The 18,367-nt window shown below is 33.2% G+C and overlaps 1 protein-coding gene across 1 annotated transcript in view; it reads right to left on the bottom strand.

The window, feature by feature from the left end:
* LOC143227400 (ecto-NOX disulfide-thiol exchanger 2-like) overlaps positions 1-18,367 on the bottom strand; it is a 62,033-nt gene that overhangs the window by 41,547 nt on the left and 2,119 nt on the right. Inside the window, 3 exon segments of the mRNA XM_076458852.1 lie at positions 4,004-4,221; positions 14,093-14,194; positions 14,601-14,749. Coding sequence (XP_076314967.1) covers positions 4,004-4,221; positions 14,093-14,194; positions 14,601-14,712 — 432 coding nt within the window. The 5' untranslated portion in view covers positions 14,713-14,749.

The raw sequence follows: 18,367 nt of genomic DNA, 5'->3' as shown, positions 1-18,367 counted from the left end.
TCACTGGATGAAGGAATGATACCCACAAAAAATGTACCTGAGCATAAAGCTATTAATATATCAAAAGACAAACCAATTAACTTGGGCCTAAAATAATTTCTTTTATGCAAAAGCAAGAGTGGATACATTATGAATGAGGAAGTGTATACAGGGAAAGTTGATGTGGATTGACCATTGGAGATGGCACTGGATATGATTGGTGGCTCAGTTATGCAAACCATTTGAAGGATACAATCACTGCATATTTACCGATTGATTTTATGCTTCCATAAATGTTGTAGAGTGCTTGCTGGAGAAACAATATACACGGTTGTGTAGTACAGCTTTGACCAACAGGAAGAAATTTCCTAAGAAGCTTGCCAAAAAGAAAATGTAACACGGTTCTCATTCATTGTTGTACAATGGTAAGAATGCTGTTGTGTGATGTGACAAGGAGCCAATTTACCTTTTGGCAACAAAGTACATTAGTAATGCTGATGTAACAATGTTGCACTATGACAACAAGGAACATAAATGAATGCCAGTGCTATCCCCAGCTTTAGTGAAGGCCTATAATACTTATATGACTGTCACCTACAAAAATGGCTACATGACGAAGCTGTTAAGATGTAGATGGCATTATAAGTGGCCACGATGACTGATGGTGAAATTCTTTGTCTGGTGTGCCTACAATCCTTACATCATGCAAAACAGCTACAAACCACACATAGAACCTGGAAAGCATGTTAATTCCTTCTGTACATTTGTTGAGAAACTGTATCATGATTTAGTGGGAACACAACATCATGCACAGGTCCATATTTCACATTGAAAGTCTGGCTCAGATGAGACATGACTACCAAATGAACCAAATCTCCCAGTACACCTATGTGAGCAACCAAAAGGAGCAACTTAGAACAAAAGATTTGTTATCTGCATGGAAAAATACAAGCAGACAAAGAGAGAGAATCTGGAAGCCAATAACAAGGACGTGTCAAAGTGTACAAAAACAATTTACTGGTAAAAATCGTGTGAGGTGTTCCTGTGCATTAGATCTGGCAATGAGAACTACTTTGAGGCTTATCATTCCAAAGTTCAATTCTGATGATAAATCACTGAGCTGTAGTATCAATGATGGTATGCTATGAGAAACATTACAAGTAAATTCATAGTTTTATACTATAGACCCAAAATTATATCATTTTAGGAAGTGATCTTGTAAGATTTTTTAAGTTTTCAAACTAAAAATTAAAGTTTTTCAAAATGATAAAAATTTGTCATGGTACTGAAAGAGTGGGGAGCCTAGGGCTCAAAGGGTTAACATGAAAATTATTTTGCACTTCAAGCAGCCAACACTCTGCCATCATATAATTACAGACAAACTTTTAGTAAAAATATTTAGTTAAAAATTCTGTTTTTTACCAACAAAAGAATTTTAAAGTTTACTGAAAACCTGCTAAACTTTGTGAATTTAGTTTAAAATTAGTGCTTTGGGAGTTATATTACATTACCACCATGGTTACAAGGTCTTGTAAATTTTCTGACCCCCTTTGTAGAGGATTAACTTTCTCAATATGGGCTCAGTCAATCTAACCAACCACATTACCTCTTTGCATTCATTTACAGTCTTTATAGATTTAATACTTCTAACTTTCAATATAGTGTATACATCTTCACAAAAGTTGGCAGTCTTTAAGTTGGCATTGCAAGTCTTTAACATATAAAAAATATATAAAAATTTGCATTTTTACTGAAGTATTTTTATTAAACTAAATTAAATATTTGTCCATGAATATAGAGTACCTGTTCTGAATAGTTTGTGTGCAAACTAATTTTCATGTTCAGATTCAAAATACTTTTCTTCACATCAAAAACCTCAAATTTCCTTTGTGTACTACCTAAAAACCCCTAAATACATTTTAATATTTCTTTTCAGTAAAACTTTATATTTTTTTCAATTTGACAAATCTTTTAACTGCCAAAGACAAAATAACCTAAATTTTCTTTTTTTTTCTTTTTCTAGATTGATTTCAGATTTTAACATGAAACTACATTTGTTTATCCCATGTATAAGCTCATAACAGTACACAACTATTTATAACTAAATTTTGTTGTTTTATTGCCTTTTGAACCATGCCTATCTATTATCTGCACCTTTAGTAAGTTGTAAAGTTGTAAATTACTCGAAGAGTGTGCAGCTCATGTAACACTATGAAATGAAGTTACCCCCAGTGTGTGTGCAGGCATCTTGTGAAAGATTATTATTTGTTGTATCTAATCTTCAAAAACCTAAAAAAATCCCTATGTTTATATTTTAGTTAATTCACTAATAAAAAAAAGAATAAACATGAAAAACAAAAGTATTGATCACATCATATTTTTACTTGTTGTCTATTGTCAAGAAAACTTGACGCTAGTTTCTTTATAGTAATGGTACTAATGCACTATATAATCTATTTAATTAAATACTGCACCAAAAGATATAGACTAATAAGATGTAAAAAGTAGATGATTTCACCTAACTCTCAAAATTTTTCTAGTTTTCTAACTATGTAACAAGAACAAATTTCAAGCTAGTTGTTAACTTTCTCATAGAAACGAAGCTTGTATATACTCTAAGTGAAAATCATGCTTGTCTGTTCAAAACATATTATACATAATGTCATTTGTCAAATGACATTATGTATAACATTGTATTACAGGTATATGATAATTAATTGCAAGAGAGACTATTAACAAATCCTGAAACAGAGAATGTGATAGCTCTGTAAACAAATGAAACTGAAGGCTATAAAAATTATGGTTTGTATGAGCAATGATGTCTTCATAAAGGAGTAATTTACAGTTAATTTCATACTTTTCTAAGGAGTAGTGGATAAAATAGAGAAGATGCCTAGTAAAAATGTGTCATGCATATCACATTAAGGAAAATTCAACATTTTGCTTGATATTGCCATGTGGAATTAAAAACTTAGAACTTGTATACTATTAAAATATGAATTACCAGCTATAGCAATTGGTATAAAATAAAAAAGTAGTTTAATCAAATTTTGAGTGTAAGACACTAAAACTTTGTGTCATTTGCAGAAAAGGATACCAGTGGCATGAGTTACCTTGAAATTATGACAAAGTAATATGCAATATACTTCATTCAATAAAACTCTTGTATCACCTTTCAGAAGTTCCACATGACTACAGTCTACCTGTACATTGTTATGCTGAATATAGTGGTTAATCTCACCTTATCATCTTCATTTTTGCCTTTACTAAATATGATAAATCATTTAATGACTGTCATAAAATCCTGTTACAATAAGCAACCTGTGTGCTGTCAGTCATCTTGTTTTAATGTTTTGAGTCACTTCTATAATAATTTATTTTTATTATTGAACTGGTAAATATATGAAAAATAGAAAATTAATAGAAAATACCCCACGGTTTGGTAAGATTTATGCTCATTCTACATAACATTTTATAGTTAACGATTTTCCTATGAGGTTAATTTAATGCAGTTTCTGTTTATGTTGTACACATGTAATATTTCACACAATATGCCTTTAAGTGCAGATGCAGAAAGAGTAGGTAATGTTATTATGACAAATACTTAAGAAAAATGCTATTAGCATTATAGATTCCACTAACTGATTTTAAGAACTGGTTTTGTCGGCTAACTTACAAAATACCAGTAAACATCCAGCAAAGTTAATTCAAAATAATTCTGCATCATACAGACATGCATAAGCCACAAAATATCAAAAAATGACAATCAGTTATATAATACCATTGTAAATGTATATCCATTAAACTATATACAAATTTAAACATTAAAGAGAAGTTTCAGTGTTACATATTTTACCCAATACTTACATACAGGACTATGATTTCTAATCAAAACTCCTAATATTCTACATTTTTAATTTGTGGTGAATGTAAGTACCTACAAAAGAAAACTGTTTCAATAAATTTCTGAAAAAATAACCAATCATTAAACAGTATATATACAAAGTGATAATTTGTTGCACACCTGACCAAAGCCACACATTCCCATCATATTCAACATGTTGGAATCTGGAACCAAGCCCATCATATTAAATGCATTCATGACATTCCACTGAGAAATATCAGGCTGTGGCATCAACCCAGATATATTATTGTTACCCATGGGAGCAGAGAGCATCGAGTTGAATGACTGATAGGACTGTTCCACTGCATTTCCTTCATCAGTTAAATGCATTTCATCATCTGTTACAAAAAGAAATTTGTAAATGTCTACACACAAAAAAAATTTGTTAATAAGAAAAGCATGAGCTGAAAGTTTTGTTATGGTTTGACTAAAAATATTAATTGGTAATCAGCATAGTCTTTCGAGTTAAGGTATTGTTAATTTCTGTGGAAAACCTACAATTTACTTGAATATTTTAAATCTTAAAATGATCAGCATTCGTAAGCAAATGCAATGTCTCCACTACACAATCCCAACATGATCAATTTGGACACCATAACAATCATGAAAATATAGAAAGATAAAAAAATTGTCTACATGATTGCTTAGGGCCTCCAAAAAGCCACCTTTGTATCAAATCCCATTTAAGTTAATTGATATACATATGAACAGTTCACAAAAACACCAAACTGTGCTTTCCTTGACGAAAAATTGGGCAAAAAAAATCTAAAACTGTCTATACTTCTGTTTGGAACCCATAAAAATATCTGTACCAAATTCCAGTAAATTGACTAAAACATGGCAGAGTAATTGTCAAAAAAAAAAAGCTCAAAATTATGGTTTTTTATGAACTATAACCCTTCAAAATGGACAAATTCAACTATTTTTAAGTCAATGTGTTGGGTACATGACAATTTACATTTGTGCCAATTTTTATCTAGACTGCTTTAAATGTAACTGCACATATTGGTTGACGTACACATGAATAGTTCACAAAATCCCCAAACTGTGTTTTCCTTGATGAAAAACTGTCTGTACCTCTGTATGGGACCTAGCAGCATGGATAGTCTTTACATGAAACCTAGTCAAAGACCTAATTAACACATTATTTCAGGCATATCTCCAATTTCTATTATAATAAATTAATTTAATGTTAAAATAAAATGTTAATTTGTTGTTTTCTTTCCATAACAGATTTTTTTAGCCTAAAGTTTTATACACTGTTCATTGTTGATTTATAGTTCCCTTCCACTATTCTTTTTCATACTGTAATTTGTTCATGTCAAACAATATTGCTTTTTTCAACTAAATTAAAATAAATGCCACACATTATTATTGACATGCATTATGTCAAAATATTTTTGATTCAGTTAAATTTAAAAACAATAAATGGTATATGGCCTTTAACTCCACAGAAACAAAGACAACCATTTTTCTAAGAAATCTGCAAGAAACACAATCTCTCTTGCATTAATACATAGCTCAATAGCCTTATTACTCCTTTCACACATGAAAAGAAGTGTAGTGTCACAAAACAGTACTTTATGTTTAAATATGTTAACATTTTCTAACACAGTAAATGCATTTCCGATACATACTTATCTCCCTCTAAACACTGATATAGTTTTCAACAGTACACCAGTCTTTTATATCTCTTTTCCCTGTTTGGAAAAGCAGAAAGATCCTGATTGTAAGAATTAGGGTTAGTAGGAATAGGCAAAACTCTTCATCTGTTTTACTCATGAAGTCCAAGAGTGATAATTCTTCATATATGATACAATGATAAAGAAAGAAATATATATATACACACACACCAGATAAGCAGCCACTGGTCTTAAAGTAACATCCCATTTCCACAGTTAGGGTTATGGAAGTATACAGATTTAGTGCCAAAATATAACATTCAGAATACCTGAACAGGCAATACCTGCCACTAAATGGGATCCTGAAACATGACACATATCAATGAATGAATTAAAAAAAAGGAAAAAAAGAATAACATGCCAACCTAACCCAGGCAAAGGTGAACAAATGCACATACAATTGCCACCACAAGAGAAAAATAATTCTCACTTGAGGAAGACACAAATATGTCAAGCAGGTAAAGAGTAGCAAATTTATTGGAAGTTGTCCACATACCAGCCTGAATAATCTACTCTGAAAGAAAGAGGTTGTGAGCAGCTAAATACATAATTAGAGGACAAATTTAGTCTTAAGAAACACGATGACTATCACTGGACACATCAGAATACAGTAGATGTGCGAGTTGATGAACCAAACCAGTAAGCAGAAAAGGTAAAAGATCAAGGAGAAATTCCATGGAAAAACAAGAGAGACAGGAACAAGAACCATGAAAGGAAGCAGAATGATACACATCACATAACAGATAAAGAACTTGACAAACTAGATGACCTGAATCTAAATGGAAAAACAGGTGGGAAAAGGAAGGTAAGGAAATAGGAGAAAAGGTTTGACAAACTTCCCAGGCAACCAATGTTCTGGGAAGGAAGGCCTGATCCAGATAATGGATAAAATATGAAAGTTGATAAAGGATGTGAAAAACATTAATGGCACAAATAGCATAATGACTATGATCCCATACTAGGAAGAGAAGGAAACAGATCTTAATGGAAAATGGTGTATGAAACATACTGCAATGGGTTTAAAGAGAGAACCAGACAGGGCATGAAGGACAACACAGAGATTCTAATATGGCAAAACAAAGGCAAATGGAAGATGGACCAGATGAGAGTAACAGAAAAGGAAGTAACTGAGGAAAAGATGGCATTAATGGAAGATGGACCAGATGAGAGTAACAGAAAAGAAAGTAACTGAGGAAAAGATGGCATTCAGGAAGTGGGAGAAAGGGAAGTGTTCAACAGGTGGTCTCTATAAAACACCAAATGTTGAAACAGACAAACCCAAAACAAACAACTAGATGAATTGGGACAGTTAAGGAAGAGAATGACAAGATGGCCAGAAGTCATGATCAACAGACCAAAGTCTAAAGTAAGATCAATACCTCTAGTACATAGAGGAGGAGGAAGAGCAAATGGTACAGGCAAAAGATGCTACATGAGGGTCAAGTCCCTGAGCTGAGGAATGGGACATGACAAAAGTCACACATGAAGCTGGAGTGTGGCAATGTTGGGAGGACAAACATTTAATCATGTTTGCTGGGGAGCAACCAAGACAGAGCAGAGAGAACCACACCTGAGCTGACAAACTAAAGCAACTACAAGAAAATAACAAGGAGTGATCTGGATAAGGGAAAAGACCTAGGAGAGCAATCTGATTTGAGAATAGGCATATTGGTAAAGATCCTTTCAATCTAGACTAAAAGAATCCATCCTCAGAGATGAGGAACTGGAGACCATAAGAGGAAGGTTATTGGCCTAGTGGAGGTGATTCAGAGTCTGAAAACACAGAAAGCTGAACTTGGTACCCCTTTGTTTGGTAATACAGCTGACAATAGTGGAACTGTCAGAATATGCCATAGCCACCAACCTCTGTAGAGCCTGATAACTGACAAAAGCACCAGTATGTGGAAATGAAGAGAAACTACCTTGACTGACTACTGTAGAATCGAGGAAGTAACCAAGGAAGCATCTGTAAATAGATGAGACTCAAGACAAGACAAAGAAATGATAACTGCCACTGTGGTCAAGTCCCTATCAAGCCACCAAGCTAGTGAGATGGGATGGTCAAGAATCATCCTATGAAGGGAATATGCATGTGTGCTCAAACTAAGGAAATGAGAGCTTCCAAGGAAGCCCACAATCCCAAAAGAAACAGAACCACTCATAAAGAGAGAAAGAGAGAGAGAGAAGAAGGTATGGCCTTTGTGACTGCCAGCTCTATATCCTGGATCTGAAGTGGAGAAAGCTGAGCTTGATTGCAACTGGAAGTGAAGAGAGCCCCTATATTAATAAGATACTGCAAAGGGATGGTAAGAAACCTCTCTGACTTAATGAAAAACAACTTTCAAAAATCTTCTTGAAGAAGTAAGTAGGTATGAGTGACTGACTGAGCATGAGAAGAGGTTAAAAGAAGCCAGTCTTTCATGTAAAAGTGAAGCCAAAGACTCAGCAAGTGAAGATGATGTGCAGAAAAGCATACTACTCAATGAAACACATACACAGCTGAAGAAAGCTTGAATGACATCACCCAGAACTGGAAGACAAAGCCCTTGTAGACAAACTGAGAGCCAGAAAAGATCTATGATCGTACTTCAATCTCCCAGGTTTTTGGAGACAACAAAGGAACAGGAGTAAAATCCTTGTTGATTTGGCACCATCAGTTCCATAGTTCCTTTGTGTAGAATATCTTGAACAGACTTGGCAAAATGACCAGACAAGATATGATTGCCTGAACGAGGGAAAAAGATCTGGGAAGAGGATAGAGGGGGAGCAAAATGGAAAACCCACAAACAGAACCTATAAAAAACCATGTAACTGTTGTGAAGTGCAGTCAATAAGGCACAAACTAAACATAAACAGAGATAATACTTGTGACAAAGAAACTAATAAAATGTAGAAATGTGTAAAGTCTACAAAGAACATAAAAATAATACACCTGTAAAATTATAAAATTCAGACTAAAATAGAAAACACTAAGAAACACCTAAAATACAAAACTACAAATGGAATGTAGAAGATAAACTACCCTTAAATATCAAACCTATTTGTCTACCTCAACAATCTACAAGACAAAGAACATGAAATAAAACCTACCCCAGAGAACATGAGAAGAAAAAGGTAACTAGTCAGCAATAACAAAGTTTAATTCAAACATAATCCCCAATTAGATGCAACTAGTAGCCAAAAAAAAGGAATTAAACAAAATAACATTAACAAAGAAAAGAAGCAAACATAAATAAATGAATAATCAAACTCCAAATTTAAATTAAATTAGATGGTAAAAGAAGCATACAAATCTAACTTACCCAACACCAAACAGAGAAAACACAAATGACCTAAATTATTGAGTGCAGAATTTTGTGTTGCAGAAAAAGTATTTCCATATCGCAGTTATAACCCCCTTTATAAAACTCTTAATGCTAATGGAAAAAAAAAAAAAAAGAGAGGCTGAATGTAAGATACAAATTCCACATGAACTAAAACCTGTGCTTCCCCAGCAGTACTCTAATTATGGTGGGAATTTCATCATCCATCATATGTCTCAAATTCATATGAACAAAGTGGAATTCAGAAACAGAAACATTTCTAAAACACATAAGTAGAAACAATGGAAATCAAACATACGATGTCAAAATTTAATATATGCTTGTGATCAAGCACAATCAAAATCTTATTGTGACTTGGAAAATAAATTAAAAACACACAAATCAATACCCTAGAATGATTATTGAGAAAATAAGAATTGTGTTGCAATGGTTAAGGGAGCTACCTGCACTAGTGTATGTGGCACAGTGTGATATGTGGAAGTAAGTCACATGACCAGCAAATGTTGTAGCAATGGCATAAAATGAATGAGTATAAAAGAATGGTGTGCTGTTGAAAATTTTAGTAATGTTTAGAGAGTAAATCAAGGTTAAGATAATTTATGAAAGTGGCAGTAGTACTGTTTTGAAAATACATATACACACATGTAAAATATTAATATATGCTTTAAGGTATTTACACACATTAGTATGCTCTGAGTAAAAGAGCTTAGGTTACAACATTGTTTTAAAATCTTCATGTTTCCTCTTTTAATATTTTTAAGCCTACTTAAATCCCATTAATTTTAAGCCTTATTCTTGCAAAATTTAAATAACACACCTTTTACACTGGTAAATTCATCCCTAAACATCTTTGTTATGGCATTATATATCATTGAAATTAGTTTCTACTCATGTCTTATCATTACTCTAATATTTCATGTTTTATAAAATGATCATCCATACCGCTTTGTCTTTTCCCTTTTAATAGTCTCCGAAGATGCCAGATGTCCTTATCAATGTATGACATTGTAACATTGAAGCTAAATACTATTGCAACATTTTTTGCATCTACTTTCTTAAAAAACATGGTCATAATCCTTTCCAAAATGTTATTTATGCTCAAAAGTATAATGCACACAAAGCACAAACCATTTTGAATAGCTGTCTGCTTAAAAAAAATCGTTTTCCATAATTAAAAAAAAAAAATGCTCACAGTAATGTCAAGATAAATGCATACACACAGAGAAAAAATATGATTAAAACATTATATCAAATATCTTATCAACACCAAGTACTTTATTAAGCTAAACGCTGTGGCAACGACGCAGCATTGTGTATTTACTCATATCTCATCAAACAAATAGTGCCTATATATCAGAAATATTGTAAAATGGTCATAAACATTCCATGAAAAATACAAAAAACACCAATACAAATTATCTATTGTATTTTGACAATATGAATAATTACCATAAACAAGCCAGCTCGGGTAAAATGGTAGGAAAGGGTAGCAGGACTGCTAGTAGAACCCCTCAAAAATACTACAGCAAAAATAATAAAATAACTTATAAAAGGTACTTCCTCATTATCATAAGCAACACACAAACATGGATATGTTATGCCTATTGTACACACAATGAATGAGGCTTTGTTTACATCTGATGAAACCTGCAAAAAAACTGTTTTACTCATTTCTGTCTTCATACATGTTGCATCTATTCCTTCCATACAATTCTAATTAGAAATTAACACAACCTTAGTTGCTACCATAATATGAACAGATTTCCACAGTAGAAATTATTTCACACCAAACAAATTCAACTTTCCATGCAAAAAGCCCATGTATTTGCTTTATCTCAATAAGAGAGATATTTCTTCACAGCAGCCACATCAATGTATTTCAACTGAAAGACACTGATCATTTCTCTCACCCCTCTCAATGAAATTCTCAACTTCCACCTAAGTAAATTTATCATGCAGTAAATAGTGCAATCATTAATTGCAACTTATTGAAGTATCACACATGCACATTGCATTTTGAATACGGATGTTAATAATATGTGAAGAATTCTTTCATAGCACAGGTTTAGGGGATTTCCACAAATTATTACAGGTGACTTGGAAGGCAGGCTGTGAATTGAGTCTTGTAATACAGTGTGTGAAGCCAGAGGTAGTGCAATTCTGCTGGATGTTTCCATGCCAGTGTGGATTCGCATTGTGTAGTGCGCATCTCATAAATGAAAGCCAGTGTATGTTTATGCTTGGAACTTGAACTGAACTGATAGAGCAATTCAATACTAACATGAAAATAACATGGGAATTATCATTTTATTGATAATATTCTCAAATTTCTTGCATTCCTTTGCATCTCCTTGGTTCAATATTTAAATGCTTGCACAAGGCAGTGTGTACATCTTTGAAGCCTGAAATAACTTGGATGACCAAAGGACAACCTCAGTCACTAAATTTTACAGTATTATCTTACAGAATTTCTGATCATCTCATATGAATGAATGTTAAATTGGTTCACTGATACATTGTGCTTTCTTACAGATATATACACACATTAAATTTCTAAATTAATTCTACTTAAGTTAACTCTGACTGACGCTTAAATTCTGTAAAATTAGTTGCAGCTGTAGTATACACATGCTTTAATACTAATAGAGCTAAGCAATATACTCTATTACCTATGAGCAGTGATGACATCAATCAGCATAATGTAAACTAATCAATTAATCAAAATCAGTGTTTTCAACTATTACCATTTTCACCTGTTCCAACAACTGATTAACTGAAATTACAAATGCAATAAACTAATCAAAATTACAGTTTGTGATTATTTCTATTTTCAATTATTTCAACTACCCATATAATAAAAATATTGTGACCAAGCTTACTTCCCTTATCTTTGTTATGGTAGAGTAACTATGGTTACCTGCTGCTGTTTCTAATAATTTATGTGACTTAACTAATGACAAAGTGAAAGACAACTGGCTAGCACCAATGGGTTAACCTTATCGTGACAGGTCACAGATCAAAGGCCATGTCATCACATTTGTTGATTTGCATTCAAAGTTTTATTGAACTACTATTTTACAAATTTATGTCAATACATTTGGTACAAAATTGTATGATTCAAATTTTGGTATTATACATTAGTTAGTTTTGTAATTTAAATGTAAGTATCAAATGAACACACCATGTTTGTGATGCTAAAATACTATGTCTATAGTTTCATACGAATTAGGAACTCAAGATATGTGAATAATCAATCTACAACTTATAATGTCCCCTTAGTGATTTTTCTCAGCCATTTCATTCTTTCTAACTAAGATTTCAAGGAGGTAGTTGTGTCTTTCATCTGCTTAAAATTTAATTTTTAGACCTAAATACAGCTTAGTTACAAAGCTTGATAAACTATAGAGAAATTCTCTGATATGCTATAATAATTTATGATTTTTTTGGTTATTGAACTGTTTGTATACAACCTAAAGAAAATTTAATTTGTTTCATATCTTCCATATTGGTTTGTTTTGAATTTTAAGCAAAGCTACACGAGGGCTATCTGCGCTACCCGTCCCTAATTTAGCAGCGTAAGACTAGAGGGAAGGTAGCTAGTCAGCACCACCCACCGCCAAATCTTGGGCTACTTTTTTACCAACAAATTGTGAGATTGACTCTCACATTATAATGTCCCCATGGCTGAAAGGGTGAGCATGTTTGGTGTGACAGGGATTTGAACCCACAACCCTCAAATTACGAGTTAAGTGCCTTAACCACCTAGCCATGCTGGGCCCCTCCATACTGGAGATCAAAGTAAAGGATTTTTTTTTTAACTACTACATGAGCAAATATTCCATTGTCCTTTAGTCTTCTCAATACTGTATATCAGGACACATTTATGTCATTTGGTTCATGGTCATTTATCTCATGTTTGAGACCAGTGGCAGTCTTCCTTCTGTCCTAAAGGCTACATAAACAAACATACTTAATATCAGCATCATTGAGGTCAGGTGATCCACCTCTTTCTTTCCTATTTTCAAATTTACCTGTCTCAGATTCACAATCTAGGGTATTCTTGGCAGTGTTTAGGAAGGCATTTCAAGTCTGTAGCAATTTGTCAGAGAGTCCAACCAGTGTCATGTAAATCTTCTATGCAAACTTTCTGCTATGGTGACAGTTCTCTATGCTTTTGGGGATATGGCATATGAAGCATTACCATATGGTTAAAATTTACATTCTGTTATGGTATGGAAGAATGTGTCCCATAAAATGGAAAGAATAGCAAAATATTCTTTTGTACTAACAATTTTTCACAATATTGTACATGAGTGCTATTTGCAATAGTTGTAACTAAATTTACACTGATAGGGAAATCACCTAGTGCACAGCACTCACTGCTAGCTTTGGCTATTCTAATTGAATAGTTGGATTTGACTGTTACTTTTATAATACACACAATGCCCCAAATTGCATAGTGTACGTTTGCAGCAACAAGATGGGAACCACAGACCCTCAGAACCACAGTCTGGTACCTTTACTTCTGGGCCATATCTGGCTCATACATATAAAATCCTACCATAAGTTATTATCCTTATGAAGAGAATATCCGTAATCATAAGTCTATATTACTGCACAGCTCTGGCAAAGTTACGTATCACAATATTCACTCCATACAACTTACACTTGCTAGACAATGTTTATATGTCATCATCCACCTGTAGTGTGAATCATAACCAAAATAATGGTTGTATAGAAACTTGTACAAGTTAGTATAGCTGGAAGTTAATATTACTTTAAATATCTAAGATGTGAATCATTACTTAAGTAGGAAACATAGGATTTGAGACAATGCACTGAAATTTTGATCTCACTTAATGTGGTATTGACAAAATTATTTTTCTCCTTTGAGTGCAGAAGTCTATTACCTTTTTCTTAGCTCCATCAGCCAGAGAAATTAATGATCAAAGGATAGCCAGAATAACAGTCATACTTCAGCATGTTATGTCAGTGTACAAGAATGTTTTTTTTCTGTTTTATGCAAATATTTTAATCATTCCATTGTTGTTTGTGTTCCATATACCTAGATATACTAGATGCAAGCTTATATATGTGAAAAACAAAAAATGTACAGACTGATGCTTGTTTCTTAATTCTCTTTCTGAGATAATAGTCTTAAATGACTAAGTAATTTTTATATATCTATTCATATAAATTGTTACCTTTTCTCTCATTTGTTACTGTCCTGTCTCTATCACGAAAACGTCCACGACCACCCCTCCGGCCCCACCCTCTACTCTTGTTCCGTTCTTCACTTTGACTTGCTGATGATAAAACAATCAATTATCAATGTGTTCTATCAATTAACAGCCTATTTCACATAATAAAAGCAAAATATCAAATTTCTGGTAAATATGTACTGTTTACATAAAAACTGATACTCAAATTTTTATTTCCATTACTAAAAGGGAAATTTATGTACAAACTTAATTAAATTCACTGTTTCTCACCACAAAAAAGTATTTTTTCTAATATATTAAAACACTTAGAATACAAAAAATTAAAACATTTTTAGATACAACACATTCATATGTCAACAGGCAAATTTATCTCAATTCTGAAGCTGTATTTTATTTTTTCTAACTTATCCTCTATTCTGAACTTGCTGGTTCAAAATAAAATTGCTCTACGTATAAAAATACTACTGACAACCAGTAGTAAGATACTCACATGGTTCCTCTTTTTGGTCAGTGCTGGTAAAAGCTGGTTTATTTTTATTCACATTAAACTCCAAAGGAGCATTATTGTTTGCTGGATCAATCATATTTCCTGCTTGGGACATACCTGATGTTCATGTAAACATACATGTGTACCTAAACCTAAGTAAATATTTATAATCAGCATTAACATTTATTAAACCTTTACATAAAATGAATGTGTAGTTAATATATTTTATATAAATTAACAATAATAAACTTATTTCTACTTTCACATATATTGCTGTCATATCAAAATCATGTTTTTGTGTCATACAGAAAATTAACAATAACAATATATATGTAATTGATGTTTGGAATCATTTACACTTGGTGAAACTCCATAACTACAGAATTGAAAAAAACAGACAACTGTATATTCCACAAAATTTTCATTTATTCACAACCATGATTTCACAAGTAAATGCATCATCATTCCTACTTACATATATATTACTTATATGTTTATGTTTTAATATATTACCATGTAATATATGTATTTTACCATTTGTATTATAGAACTTTAAATGATCACCAAAGTTATACTTGTTTCAGATATGATTATTTGAGTAATTTCTTGAAGCTGGAAATATGGAATTTTTTTATACATTTTACTTTTAACATATTATTATTATATGAATAACTATTGAACTGGCTACACGAAACAGTATATGGTTATTTGAGGAAATACAGAATATAATGAAATATTTCATTAGTTTTATAATTATTAACCTACATATCTTCTGAGTCTTCTCACAAACACACTTTTAAATTGAAGACAGATGGGTGGAACTTCTGTTGTGGGTTGGAAAAGTTAACATTTTTATACTGAAAATGCATTTCCAATAATACCTCCACTTGCACTTTATCTAGCCAGTTTCTCTTCTCTGCCCATCTAAACATTGGTGTGAATCTTAACTCCCTTGCTTTAGTCTTTATACCTTATTACGTAATATTACCCAGAGCAATTTAAATCTTGTGATACTTTCCACCTATGTCAATACCCCCTCCCCTTACGAGATATGTATACAAGCTCCCCGTTATTATTTCTTTTTCAATTTTCCAAATAAATAGACCTAAAACTGTATATGTCATGGAGACAAAAGGCAGGAGAGTGTTAAAGGAATTAAGTATTATCAGAAAAACATTTTCAGATGGGAAAATGTCAACTTCCAGTACACACATACATTCGCTCACACCATACCTCAAATCCCACACTGACAAGGTGAAGGTGCTAGTGATGGTATGATTCACACAGAAAGTGTCTGCAAAGAAAAAAGTGAGCTGAAATGATATAGAGTAATAGTACACTAGTGGAGTCTGCGCTACTTCTGTAACACATGTACTCTTTGGCTGAACAACATGAAATCTGATTCCTGAGTGGGAAAAGTTGACCAGTTACAGAAGCAAGGTTTGAAACTCATTACAAGAATATGAATTCATCCATGCCCCAACCAGCAGATGAGGTTCCATGTTTTTTCACTGGAGTTATAGAGTTGTGAATTGAAATTGAGATCCAAGGTGTTGTAGCTAGGATGTAAGGATAACTTTGTATTTAGACAGTATAGAAACCAACCCTAAAATTTATAAATGTTGCATGTCAAGCCACCAGAATTATGAATAGAAGGCAACTAACACCAAGTGGACAAGTCCTTGCTCCAACACAAAGAAGCACAAAATGCAACATACAGAACTCAGAATAATAGGACCTATCATGTCTCACTCAATTTGAGACACGAGAGATTATTCTGCCCAAGATTACAAATTCTAACTCCCCAAGCTGAGGAGCAAGCTAACAACTTCTGCCCATAGAAGTACGAGGAGGATGAGAAACAAAGTCAAGCAAATGAACAAAATTATGAGGAGAATACTATATAAGATGGTCCTGTTCTTACAATATATTTGGAAAAATCATCCAGGGATAATGGTAGAAGGGCATTCAGGTTCAAGCATCATTCAGAAGGAATAAAATTCTGTGAACTGTTCTGGTGACTGGAATCTGGAAGTAGTAAGGACTCCTATATGCTCAACTACAAGAAATGGAGGGAATATGCTGGAAAGTCCTAAAGAATGATGCTCTGGATAAAGTGCAATAGGTGAACCACATTCCCTATTTTGAAAAGCAAACCAACTATGATTTATTCAATCTAGAGGTAAGTGGGGATGGGTAAAATCTCTTTAAGCTTTACTCATGATAGTCCATGAGAAACAGTCCAATACTGTATTTGTCTTTGAGTTATAATTGTTTACTACACAGAAAATGCATAAGGTGATCTTATGGAACATCCCATCTCAATAGAGCTTGTTGCTAGCAGGAACTTTTTTTATCAGTTGACAAGTAGCTGGTACAAATTTGGAAATAAGCACATCTGACCAGGCATCACCCATTACATAGTGATGTCCAAATGAAAATCATGAGAGTGTTCCTGAAAAAGAATAGAAATAAACACAAAAGATATGAAGGCATTCATCTCTGTCCCTGCAAACTAGCCAGGAGCATGGAGAAAATCATTGGGGGATAGCCAAAAGCCTTCTAAAGAGGCTACTGCAAAACTGTTTAAGTAATGAGATATACAATTTGTAGTTATGCCCCACATATCAGCATGTATAATCTCTTTCTGTTACCAACCTGCTTTAAAGATTGAGATGGGGTTATTTGATGAAATAAGACCAAAAGAAGCCTCTGTTTCTCTAATAAAAGCCCAGAGTAAGCAATACTTACAAAGTAATGAACCCAACCTGTCAAAGTAACAGGGTATAAGTCATCTGACACCTTAGGATCCAAATGAATAAAAAAATGATTGTGTATACCTCAAAACCCTTCAATGCATTCAAACATAACATCAAATGGGTCAAACTGAGCATAAATGACAATTCAGAACTGAGAAAGATGAATAAGAGAAAAAACCTCATTTCCTTCTCTTGCTGTTAAAAGAAAGGATTTTTTAGGGATTCAAGAAACATAAGTGGAATAATAAAGAGTCCTGTGAAAATGAAGAGCAAACAAATCTGAACATTGATGTCTGCTCACGAACAAGAGAATAAAATACGTCTTAAGCAAAAGATAATATAAGGAACAAGGTGCCAAAGGTTCAAACAGGTGGACAAGATAAAGAATGGAGAACCAACTTGGAACCTGAAAAAATGTAGAAAATAGATGATGTGAAGATATTTCAGAAGCAAGTGCACAATTAAAAGTAGTTAACAAAGCTGCCTTATACAGAGAAATCAACAAAGGTGACAAACAAGCAGTACAGTGGGACAAGAAACCACTGATAACAATTAAGCTATTTTTGTTGATAAAAATCTAGTGCAAACACCAAACAGACTGTGTTAATAAAGATTCTACCTGAGAGATCAATCCTGATATTATGCAATGGAATACATAAATGCTGAGCATGAAGCTAGAGAATGATGATCACAGAATGAAGAATTTCCAACTGATGCTGATGTAAGAGGGATGGCCACAGAAGAAGGATTTGCACTCTTGAAGATACTAAAGAAATGAAAAAAAAAGGCTGACCTGGCCATTGTGACACCACTAGAAGGACTTAATAAAACAAGGAGCAAATCAGTGCAATCAACATGGTTAACAGATAAACTGGAGGAAATAAAGACGACAGCCCATTTATTTATGAAGACATTTATGTCCCAGGCCTGGGGAACTGCAGAAGACCCAAAGGACATGAGATGGACATTCAAGTAGATGGTAAAAGTATCAATATGAGGAATCCCAAGATA

The sequence above is a fragment of the Tachypleus tridentatus genome, chromosome 9, assembly GCF_004210375.1.
Source record: "Tachypleus tridentatus isolate NWPU-2018 chromosome 9, ASM421037v1, whole genome shotgun sequence".
Lineage (NCBI taxonomy): Eukaryota > Metazoa > Arthropoda > Merostomata > Xiphosura > Limulidae > Tachypleus > Tachypleus tridentatus.
The sequence above is the reverse complement of the archived record's forward strand: the minus strand, read 5'-3'. Positions and strand labels throughout refer to the sequence as shown.